The 12,267-nt window shown below is 31.9% G+C and overlaps 1 protein-coding gene across 1 annotated transcript; it reads right to left on the bottom strand.

Moving 5' to 3' along the window:
* Window positions 1-1,825: 1,825 nt before the first annotated feature.
* LOC104115831 (putative transcription factor bHLH041) lies at window positions 1,826-6,857 on the bottom strand. The gene is made up of 8 exons (XM_009626556.4): window positions 6,398-6,857; window positions 6,186-6,284; window positions 5,994-6,099; window positions 5,884-5,898; window positions 5,711-5,773; window positions 4,846-5,571; window positions 3,901-4,320; window positions 1,826-2,369 (listed from the first exon to the last, which is right to left on the bottom strand). Exons 1-8 carry the CDS (start codon window positions 6,508-6,510, stop codon window positions 2,304-2,306), a joined length of 1,608 nt encoding a protein of 535 aa, XP_009624851.2. The 5' UTR covers window positions 6,511-6,857; the 3' UTR covers window positions 1,826-2,303.
* Between the last annotated feature and the right edge of the window lie 5,410 nt (window positions 6,858-12,267).

Raw genomic sequence — 12,267 nt, 5'->3', positions numbered from 1 at the left:
TGTTTTTCAAAATTTTCACTCAGATCACTCACAAAAATTCAAAGACAACCCAAAATTATATTCATGCCCAAACACAACTCTAATTTTCAAATGCCATTTTCACCTGAATTGTTTTATTTTTTTTTACTTTTTTCGGAATTTTATAATTCTTATGTCCAAACGCCCGCTAAGATAGGTTTATGAACAATTGTGAGCTAAAATTGTGGCATAGAAAATTTCAAAAAAATAAAAAAAATTGTTTGCCCCTAATAAAATTAGTATAGTACACATCATGTGGCCAATGTCATTTGTTTAGTCTAGGGGCGGCCCAACCCTAAAGCAAGTGAAATACTTGCTTTAGGCCCCCAAATATTTAAGGGCCCCAAAATTACTAGTATTTCTCTATATATAGTTGTATATTATTTATATAATTATCTTTTATTATTGATAAATTTATTTTTTTATTGTCATATTAATTTTTAATAACTCGATTTTTTCCTCTAATTAATATAACTAAAATAGTTTTCTGTCAATCTTATTTTACTTTTTTACTTAATTATATTTCTCTATTCATTAGTTGGTCACGTAACTATATCTAATAATCTAACTTAATATTTATTTTCCTTACATAAATTATACTCTCTCCGTCCCAATTTATATGAAAGTGTTTGCCTGTACATAAATTTTATGAAATAAAGGAAGCCTTTTGAAACTTGTAATCTTAAATAAATCATAGAAGTTTTTGAGCTAGAAATCATCTCATTAATGGTAAAAAGAAAAATCTAAAGTTGAATTGTTACCAAATATAGAAAAGGACTTACTAAAAAAAAGGAGTCACTTATATTTTCTGGGTTCTCCCATTTCAGTTGTGATGCAACCAACGTTAAATTCATTTAATTTTCTGTATTTTATAAAACTAAGTTCTCATTTTTTTTAATTCCACATCCTCATTTGTCTAATTTTTTAAAAACGATGTTCATTAAATTATATATATATATTATATATATATATATATATATATATATATATATATATATATATATATATATATATATATATATATATATATATATTAAGGCCTCTTATTAAGATTTTGTTTTAGGTCTCCGATGAGGTTGAGCCGCCCTGGTTTAGTCACGTCACTAATATAATGACAGTTGAAGATTGAGTCAATTCTTAGACTTAACGGTCAAAACCGTCGCCTCATATCTTTGAATTTCATTAATCACTTCAAACCAAATACAAAATTTAAGCAAAAATTATATAATATTAATATAGAATGGAAAGATAACACCTCAAGATTTATGAAAATAAAGTCAAATTAATAGATTTTCCTGAAGTACATTTGAGTGGGTGACTTAAAACTTTTTAAAAAGAGAAAAAAGAAGAGTAGTTGATTTTTTCTTGACATTAAACCATCAATTAAAATGCAACATCAACCATTTGTGGAAGGAAAATAACCATTTGTTTTGTTTTGTCTTGTTTTACTATGTTGTTTATTATGAATTGCGGTAGTCTCTTTTCAAGTGTATTATCTAGTTAAGTACATTGTAATATCTAGTTAAGTACACTTAAACCTAATTTAATTGTAATGTGCACTTTTGATCCTTATTACTTGTGAATCTTCCTAAATTTAACGAATTATTAATTGTTAATCTGTTCAACTAGTCATATGTTACGTTAAATTTGTATTGTTATTATACACTTGAGGGTAATAAAATTCTAAAAAATTATAAAAATATGATATTTCATATGTAAAGGGATAAAAACTCACATTTTAATTAATTCAAATTTAAATACATTCAAATAAAGTATTACAATGACCAACGTCAAGATTGACCAATAACTGAGAAATCAAAAGTGCAATTATATTGATCAAACCACCTAAATATTAGCAAGTGCACCTACATAGAACGTTGTTATTATTTGGTCATTTCTAGATTATATAACAGTACTCTTTAATATATTTATGACATCTATATTTAAGAGTACTGTTATATAACTTTAGAAATTATCAAATAATAACAATGGAATTGTTATGTTGTTGGTGGGATTTTTCACCTCAATTGGGAAAGGCAAGAAATTTACCAAGTGAGCTAGTTTTCAATCGGACTACAGTATGAATACACATTACATCCAGGTAATTAAACTACCAAAAAAATTGTACAATCATATGATTGTAATTTTCACCACATTAATTGGTGAAAATTCTGACTCTAAAGTAAATGATTGGATGAGAAAATTCTGAAAACTAGTTCAATAATTCAAGGCGCCGCCAGTCAGAATTTTATGGGTCCTACCAACAGGTGACAAGACAAGTTCCTCTATGCCAAGTCATCAACAACCCTTTTCACTGCTTCCTCGAAACTAGACTCGTCCCATTCTCTACCCTGGACCAAATCACAACAAAATGAGAGAAAATTGGTTAACAAAGTTGGTAGGAAAACTTGGAAAAATAAAAGTTGGTAGGAAAACCAAATCCAAACAAGAGTTTTAAGATATATGAGCAAAGCCGGAGCCGAGATCTAAAATTTATGATTTTAAAATTTGTTATGGAATTTATAGTTTGTTTTAATTATATTAGTTATATGTCTAGCTAATATATAAAAAAATTATATTATTTTTACAACAACAATAATAATAATATACTTAGTGTAATTTAACGAATGAAGTATACGAAGAATAAAGTGCACGCAAATTTTGAGGTAGAGTGACTTTCCAAGAGGCAAGGACTGACTTTGTAGGCTAAAAAGAGAACTAAAAAAGTTGGAAAAAGCTATTCCTATAATGAAAGTGATATTTCCCACCTATAATTTCTATTTTGGAGGGCGGAACAGACTAACATTTCATAGAAGCCGGAAAGAAGTACCATCTTAAATTTTTTTTATTTGATAAGTAATTGATATCCACTAATTATAAGCTCACTAAAAGTATGATTAGACAGCAATTTATCCATTACATAAAAGGAGAAATTAGCGTTACGTGAAAATTGTATTTTGTTATTTCAGTAATCAAAGAAGCAATTTTACTTGTAAACTGTAACTCAATTTTCTAAAGAGTTTGCTTTTCTTATAAGGAATTCGTGATGATTGTATATTTTTAGTATAACACTCTTAATAATTTTTAGTTAGTAGAATTAAGCGGCAAAAAAAAAAAACCCATTTTGCTTACAAAGACAAGAAATATCTTATTCTTTATATTTACACACAAAATGCTAGGAATACTTGCTTTCGTTATATGATGTCTAATTATATTATATGATTCCTAAATAAAAAGTGAACCGAAAATTATCGAAAAGCAGTTCTCATTTATATTTCTTTACAATTCCTCGAAGGGCTGAGAAATTCATGCAAAAAGAAATAATAATCCATTCTATATGAAGTTAATTAACTTCGGAACTTCAAAATATTTCCATATATATTGTTTAACTTCTTAAAGGAAAACAATGGTCCAGTATAACAATCTACAAAAATAAGATAGAGCTTGATCTTTATACACCAAAAAAATTAAAATATTTACGATATTATTTAAAGTAAAATATAAGTAACTTTCCATAGTAAAACATTAATTGGTAACTTGAAAAAATTATAAGATCGATATATATCAACTATAACTAATTAAGTTACAATATTTTTTTTTTGCACAACATGTTTGGTTCAAATTAGGATCGGATTAGGTAGGTTATCTCCGTATAAATTTTGAAATTAAATTTATCCCGTGTTTTACTTACCTAAAGTCAGTATTAATTTTATACCAAAATCTTGGTATAACGTATCCTATATAAAAGATGGAATAAATATTACGTATAATCCAAGGATTATAATCTTGGGATATCCCAATTTTGAGCCAAATAAACCTTGGTGTATATGATAAATGCAATTAGTTAAAGTTAAGGCTAGTTTCAGAAAATAAAGTGCATACCTCAATTCTAAGTCGCAAGGTTATATGAGTTACTGGTTCTGATTGAACCACTGATCTGGTGTTTGCTGCTACTGACTCTAAGTTTACATTGTTGTCACTTTTCAAGAATTCCAGCAAACGAGTAACCAAATCCAAGATGCTGCATTCTCTCCTTACTGAAATTTGCAAGTCCACTATTCTTGATTCTGATGTTGATTCACCTACATTTCTTATTTCAACATCTAGCCTTTCATTTCCACCAGTAGAGGAGCAAATAATTGCCTCTCCTGCAGCTTGATTAATTGGTTCAAAGGAGGATTTGTTCTGACGTTGTAGTAATTGTGCTTCCAACATTTTATTCTTTTTACTCAGTTCTTCCACTTGAGTTTTTAATGAACTTAAGTATTCTGTTGTACTAGCAAGTACTGATGCTTTGTCCTTCTGCACAAGAAATCGAACAAGAATTTAATCATTTCATTATAGCATGATATATTTTGAGATGCATTAAAACTTCATAAACATTGAGATATGTATTATGATCGAAATAATGAGGTGTCATGCGTAAGCTAGTAAAACAAACTTTCAACGATGATAAATCAGACAACAAAAGAGAAATATACTAAAAGTGACACAAACATTTAATGCGATTCAGTCAGTTGACCTATATCCACATGCGGAAATGAGCAAAACACTATATAAAATAGAGTACAACATATGGAGAAAACAACCTCACAAAAAGACACATACAAGTGACAACATAACACTTCAGCATAACACTTGTCTATATAACAAAATTAAGCAAATAAAAGTGCGCTCTCTCTATCGTAACAAATTTAAAATTTAAATGAAGTAGTTTAACAATTAAACCTGCACGTAATATAATGAGCTTACATGTTGAAAAAGTAATTTAAGTACGGAGTAAAAATGTACTCTTTTTAATAGTTTACATCATAATTGAAACCATACCTTAGTACCAGGTGGGAGTAAAGATCGAAGTAGTTGAAAGCTATCGTTAAGCTTTTCACGTCTTCGTCTCTCTGAAATCATGTGATGAACCTGAGTACTTGTGGGGGCACGCGGGTTAGGCTGCATTTGTTCTTGCCTTGATCTCATCATATTTAAATTTCTGAAGAAATTGATAGATCTTCTAAACATGTTTTGTCGGCGAGTTGTGGCTGTTGCTATTGGCACATTGGGACCTAAAGCTGATCTAAACCTTCTAAATGCAGTGGCTTTTTGTGTTGCTATTTGGTTATAATCTGTGGGTAAGTTTTCTCGGGATTGGCGAGAGGAGGAAGAAGAAGAAGGTGATGTCATGACAGCAAGATACGCTCTTGTTAATGCAGCGTCTGCGGTTTCTAGTGTCGGTAATTGTATGCCTTGTATTTGATTTAATGTCTGAATGGCTTGTTGATATGGCATGGCGGTAGCAGATACCGGTGGAATTGGTCTAATAGTCTGATCGGAAAAGGTATCCGTTCGTGGCGGTTCTGGTACATACGGCGGCGTGCTTGCTACATTGAAGAGAAGGGATGAGTATTCGCCTGGGCTATCGATTGAGAATGATGAAGATGATGATGCCCGATTTTGATCAATTGGCAGTAACTGATTAGTAATTCCTCTTGTTGCTGCCGGTGCTGGTCTTGAGAAATATTCGGCAAACAAGTTCGTCATTCCCATTTCCAAGTTTACCTTTATATATAAAAGTAACTAGTATTAAAAATGCATAACCAATGTTAAGAAGAAACTAATAAAGAAGTTAGGAACTTAGAAATTTGCAAATCATGAATAAAAGTGAGGTCATACAAATTTTATAAAGAAATGGTCTTACTTGAGGGCTACAAGTCATTCCAACCTCAATTTCTCCAATGCTACACCCCATACATATTACTGTCTGAAGTTAAAAACAAAATCAGAAGATAAAATTAAGTTTCAATATCAACCACATTATTTTATACTTTTACCATATTGGATCACGTGATCATGAAATAAATAAACACAAACCTTGATTCCAGCTTCCTGCAACAATCATATTAAAAGGTTAGCTTGGATATTGTTTTTATATAAAATATTAATTAAGAATAATATATAAATTAATCTGTTATCAAAAGTACCTGGTAGAATTGAAGCTGCACTGGATTGGATGCATGTGATTGAAAATCTGCAAACTGCAGTTCCATGTAAGGAACATTATTCTTGAAAGCCAGTCCTGGGATGCGGCTGAAGTTGAATAAATTATATACAACTTAATTTGGAACAATTCTCATAAACTAATAATTAAACTCTAATTTTAATTAGTTACCTACCTATTATCCATAATAAGCCATGAATGCCTGTACTCTTGGAATAGCCTCTGAGCAACATCATTGTCTCCATTGTAGATTCCACCCAAGGACATAAAACAGCTACAAAATGATGAAAATGTGGCAGGTTAGAATAATGTTTTGGACATGTATATATGTTCATTTTCATAGTAGCTAGACTAATGAGAGGAATGAAGAACAAGTAGTAATCTTACTTAGATGGTTGGAAATATTGCCAGAGGCATATGTAAGTGCAACCTAAGGACTCCATTATCTTTAAGAGAAAGACGGCACGGTCTCCTTCTTCAAGGAAGAAGATGGAGTCCATGCAGCTAGCTCCAAGATTAAAAATTCTAAGTATGTTTACTACATGAGAGTTTGCTGCAGCATTGTCCCTAATATAGTATGGTGGTCATATTTGTCAAGGTGCTGTGTATGGAAAACTTGAACATATTTATGTGCTTTAAGAAGGAAGGAAAAGTTATAGAATAATGGTGTATGAATCATAGAGCTCAAGAGCTTAAAAATGTTTCATTTGAATCTTGAAAGCTAACACTTTTTGGCTAGCTACAATTCATGTTAGGTGGTAGTTTGAAAAGTATATTGGAAGAAATATCCTATAAAAAGAAAATGAAAAGGACCCCACCAAACAAAAAAGTTAAATGGGACAACTTATACAAGTCTCTGAGAAGGTTAAAGGGGATATTGAAGAAAAGTGGTAAAGGTATATAAGAACTTGAAATTTTCAAGGGAAGAGAAAAATAGGATTTGGAAAAGTAGAGGAGAGAAAAGAAGTAGCCAGCCAAGAGAGGGTTGAAAAGTAATGGTCAAAGTCTACTAAGGCAAAGATTTGAATTGAGTCAAGGGAGGATGGCAGTGTGTCTCTTTCTAGTTTTCTTTGTCATCTTTTTGGATAATTGCACAAAATTACCCTCTAATCTCCCTAATCAGACAATCCCTCCTTTTAAAAGGCACTAAGCTCCCGCTATGCACGGTGTCTGAAAAATAATCGGACCACAAGGGTCTATGGTACGTAGTCTTACCCTACATTTCTACAATAGGTTGTTTCCAGTACAGCTCGAATGCATGACCTCCTGATCGCATGACAATAATTTTACCAGTTACGCCAAAACTCCCCTTTAATTACACAATCTCTCTTTAGTTCTTTAAAATTTCGGAAAGACTTCACTTTTATTTTTTTGAATCGTCCAATATCACTAACTTAATTAAATTTGAAGAGATCTATCCTTCCCGCCACATCTTCGACGGAAAGACCTTACCTATTGGAACACATTACAATCAACTTAGCTATTGTTTTGTCCCAGTAATTGAAATGAGTGTTGCAGCTATTTATCAATTTACTATCCATAATTTTAACAGATTTCCCCCCCTTTCATATCTCTTAAAATCATTTTACTTAATTATCGTCGCCAAGCATTTAATAATTTCACTAAGAATTTCAATAAAACTAACATGATATGATAACACAAACACTTATTCTTTCCTTCAAAATAAAATAAAAGTTATGTTGTGTGTGGCAAAAATATAGCTTAAGGCAACAAATAGAACTTTTTTATAATGTATAGTCTTAGATAAAATTGTCAAATGAAAAAAAAAATCAAATTTTAAATTTTGGGCTTTTGGGGGTGGAATTAAAAAATAACCAGATTTACAAGTGGTAATTGAAAAATAGCCACAGTTTCAAAAGTAATCGAATTTTAACCATTTTTCATGTAAAGATAAATCTGAACGAAAACATTGTTCAAAATCCGGAAAATATTCCGGCATAATATACTGGAGTTCGAATTTTTTACATGTGAACTTCCAGCATAATATACTGGACTTCCAGCATAATATACTGGAAGTTCATACACAGGTGCTCCAATCTCCAGTATATTATGCTGGAACTTTCCGTGTGCCGGAGTTCCAGCATAATATCCTGGAAGTTAATGCACAGGTGCAATAATCTCTAGTGTATTATGTTGGAACTTTCCGTACAAACGCTGGCTATTTTTCAATTATCACTCCGAAAATTGGCTAGCCCGTGCTATTTTCACGCTTTTGGGGCATGAGATTGGTGGCTGGACTTTCATTTTAAAGGGCGCTTTAACCATTTTCTTTCACTTAAACACTTGCTTAATCATTTTTAAAAAGGAACAAAAATATATATAGAAAAAATTAAATATTGTTGAAAAAGATAGACAGCCCTTTTTAAGTGAATAAGTCCAAGTAAATCTTTTTGTATAATTCTTCTTAAATACCTAGGTATTTCATTTGGCTAGAACTAATTAATACCACAAAATTGAAAATACGGGAGACTTATTTCTATTTACAAAACAAATAAAGGTATATATAAGTAGTAAAATGGTAAGGAAGATTGTGTAACACACTTTAATTGCTGATTTGTGTTGAGGTGGTCTTGTAGTTTCTTAAGTTAAATACTTTTATTACTTTATTAAAAAAATCCAAGTGTTTAAACTCGACTAGAATATATAAGTGAAGTGTGAACCAATGGATTCTAATATAATTAATCCCAGAAGTTTCTCTAGCTTTCTACTTGTCCATGATAAAGACAAAATTTTAGTTCATATATTATAAGTTATTGCATGAGGAAAAAAAGTATCTAACTTAAGTTGGTCTTCAAAATGTTAATTTATACATAAGAATTCTATAACTACTAGATGCTTTACTCTGTGTTGTGTACGGGAGCAATTGTTTCTCTCTTTCTCTTTTATTTTGTTTGTTTTAAAAATAAGAAGAAAAAAATCAGAAAAAACACTTGGAGATACAATGTAGAGTACTGTTTATTTATTTATTTTTTTAAAATCATGTTTATTTTAATTTTTCGGAGATCTCGTTTTTATTTAGTCACTTTGTAAGATTTGTCAACATTCGAGTTACTTTAAACAATATTATAAACTTAAGACTTGTGTAATAGTATTTTTTTTTAAAATAAACTTTTGTTATGTTACGAATACGACGACGACATTAATTGGTAGGGGTTAACCGGATCCACTTGTCATGTGTGAACGGCAACCCAATTGTGATGATCCAAAAATGTCATATTTAATTTAAACGTTTATTTATGTGTTCTATGAAGATGTTGAGAGCTTACCTGCTATGAGTTATGTATCACCTGAAGAGTTGATATTAATGGCGTTCCTTTTCTAGTAATATATTGCTTATGATGCCACTGTCTGTATTATTTTCATGTTATGTTACGTTGATTGGATTATGTATGTATTGTTAGGATTGGTTTCTGGGATTCTCTGGCAGGTGGATAGGCCCAAGAAGGAAACTCTAGCGAAATTTTTGAAAATTTTGGGAGTTAGTAAAAATTCGAAAAATTGAAATGGGTGAATTAAAGAAGAGATAAGATATGTTATTTGTTTGGGGGCGGATTCTACTTCTCATTTGAGTACTATTAATATTATGGATACCAATTGGATATGATAACAAGTGTACGGGGCATATTATAAGTGATGTGGGGTCTAAGGAGAGGCCTAAGTCTAAGTCAAGTTGGAAAATTTCATAATAGACTAAAGTTTCAAATGGGTACGCACAAGACTAAATTTTGAATGAGCATATCTACCTATATATATGGAATTATGAGATTATCTACCTATAAAATGAAAGATCTTCGAGTCTAGTTTCTAACTCTTCAAACCGTTCGTTATTTGGACACTCCTACAAGAAGTTATGACCAAATTACCAAAGGCTGGCAGAGTGCGAGTCAACTGCCAAATCTGCGATCGCAGAAGTGGTTATGTGACCGCAAACCTGGTCGCGGACCTGTTCAGTGAAGCCCATTTCTGGGCACCGATTCTGGGGTGCATTGTGCGACCCGCATACCTATTCTGCGGTCCATTATGCGATCACATACCTGATTTCGGAGAGTTAATTTTTCTATTTTCATAACCCGACCCTATTTTGATAAATAGCCCTTGGGGCTTATTTTGGGGTATTTTTCTGAGGGTTTTAGAGAGAGGTTAGAGAATTTTAGAGAGAGAAGGAGGAAACCTAACATTCTAATCATTCAATCTTGCACCAATCTTCAAGAACCAAGGAAGCTAATCACAAGATCTTCATCTAAAAGGTAAGGTTCTTCAATTTCGAGTTTGGATAAAGATGGGTAATTGTGAGTGTGATTCTTAGATGTGAGCATATTAATTATACATGCTTGTACCAATAAGGTTGTGGGAAGATTGTTGAGTTCAAATGGGTAAAGATTGGATTGAAAATAGTAGAAATCTTCAAAGATTTTAATTGAGGAGTTGAATAGCAATCTAATGTCGGAATTCGATAATTTTTATATGGTTGAACTCATATCGGAACGGCTGTTCGGATTTTATGAGTTTTTTCGGGATTCGAGACGTGGGTCCCACTATTAAATTTTAAAATAATTTTCTAATTTTAATCTGAAAAATTTATAATTTCATATGGAATTAGTTCCTACAATTCGTGTTGAGTATGTTGAATTGTTTGTGATTAGATTTGAAGCTTTCGGACACGAATTCGCGAGGCAAAGGTGTATTAGAATCTTGAAATTTATTTTCAAAGCGAGGTAAGTGTCGTGGTTAACCTTGACTTGAGGGAATAGAACCCTTAAATTATTTATTATGTGAAATGCATGTGAACGACGTATAGGCGAGGTGACGAGTGTTTATACGTCGTCAAATTAATTGTCTGCATAATTACTTGAAAAAAATCATAGTTTAAATCATGAATTAATTATTATATTAATTGTTTCTCTCGCGTTCTTTGCTTAATATCATGCCTTGAATCCATGCTATAATTGCTACATGCTTATTTGATTTATGTGACTTAATTGCCACTTGACGTTTAGCATACTAATTATTAAAATTCTTATTACATCCTTAATTTCCATAATTAATTGTTACTTGTCATCACTTATTTCTAATAAATCATAATTATAGTATGCTTGTTATTTTATAATTTCATATTAATTGTTGTATTTATTGGAGTAATTTCTTTTATAAGAATTGGTAAATGAATATATTGGAGGAGCGGGTTGCACGTCGGAATGGAAATGAAAGTAAATATATTGGAGGAGCGGGTTGCAAGCCGCAACAGAATTGATTGAAATGAATATATTGGAGGATCGGGTTGCATGCCACAACAGAATTACAACAACAACAACAACAACAACAACCCAGTATAATCCCACTAGTGGGGTCTGGGGAGGGTAGTGTGTACGCAGACCTTACCCCTACCCTAGGGTAGAGAGGCTGTTTCCAATAGACCCTCGGCATCCTTCCCCCCAAGAACTCTCACCTTACTCTTGGGGTGCCGCAACAGAATTGAATATGAATATATTGTGGGATCGGGTTGCACACCACAACGGAAACTGATTGAAATAATAATTGGATATAACTGCCGAGTTGGCTTCAACTATTGAAAAGAGACACATGTTTTATTTTTATTATTGTTGTTATTATTGTTATTGCATACAGGTTAATGTATGTGACTTGCCTTACCCTCGTCACTACTTCATCGAAGTTAGGCTCGGCACTTACTGGGTACTTGGGGTCGGTTGTACTCATACTACACTCTGCACATCTTGTGCAGATACCGGAGTTGGTCCCAGTGGCGTATAGTAGATTTGCTCAGATTCAGCTGTTCCCAGGAGACTTGAGGTATAGCTGCATGGCGTTCGCAGTTCTGAAGTCCCCTTCCTCTTTATCATAGCTGTGTATTTCTTTCAGACAACTTTATTTTTATTTAGACCTTTATTTGTATTATTCTAGTAGCTCGTGCACTTGTGACACCAGTTCTGGAATGGTATTTAAACATCGCTATTATTATAGATTATTCACTTGATTTCAGACTTTATTTTCACATTTGTTTCTTTGTTATTAATTAATTTAAAATAGTTTTAAAATGATTAATATTATTCTAACGTTGGCTTGCCTAGCAAGTGAAATGTTAGGCGTCATCACGGTCCCGAAGGTGGGAATTTCGGGTCGTGACACCAATATTTCTAAAACTGGGTTTTCTTTTCTTTTTAATTTTTAATTGTTTTTGAATAGCTTTGTTGTGTTTCAAAGTATTACGAACATAGGGT

Source organism: Nicotiana tomentosiformis, chromosome 7 (assembly GCF_000390325.3).
Source record: "Nicotiana tomentosiformis chromosome 7, ASM39032v3, whole genome shotgun sequence".
In the NCBI taxonomy this organism is placed as follows: Eukaryota; Viridiplantae; Streptophyta; class Magnoliopsida; order Solanales; family Solanaceae; genus Nicotiana; species Nicotiana tomentosiformis.
Note: the sequence above shows the minus strand (reverse complement) of the source record. Positions and strands in the feature narration are given on the sequence as shown.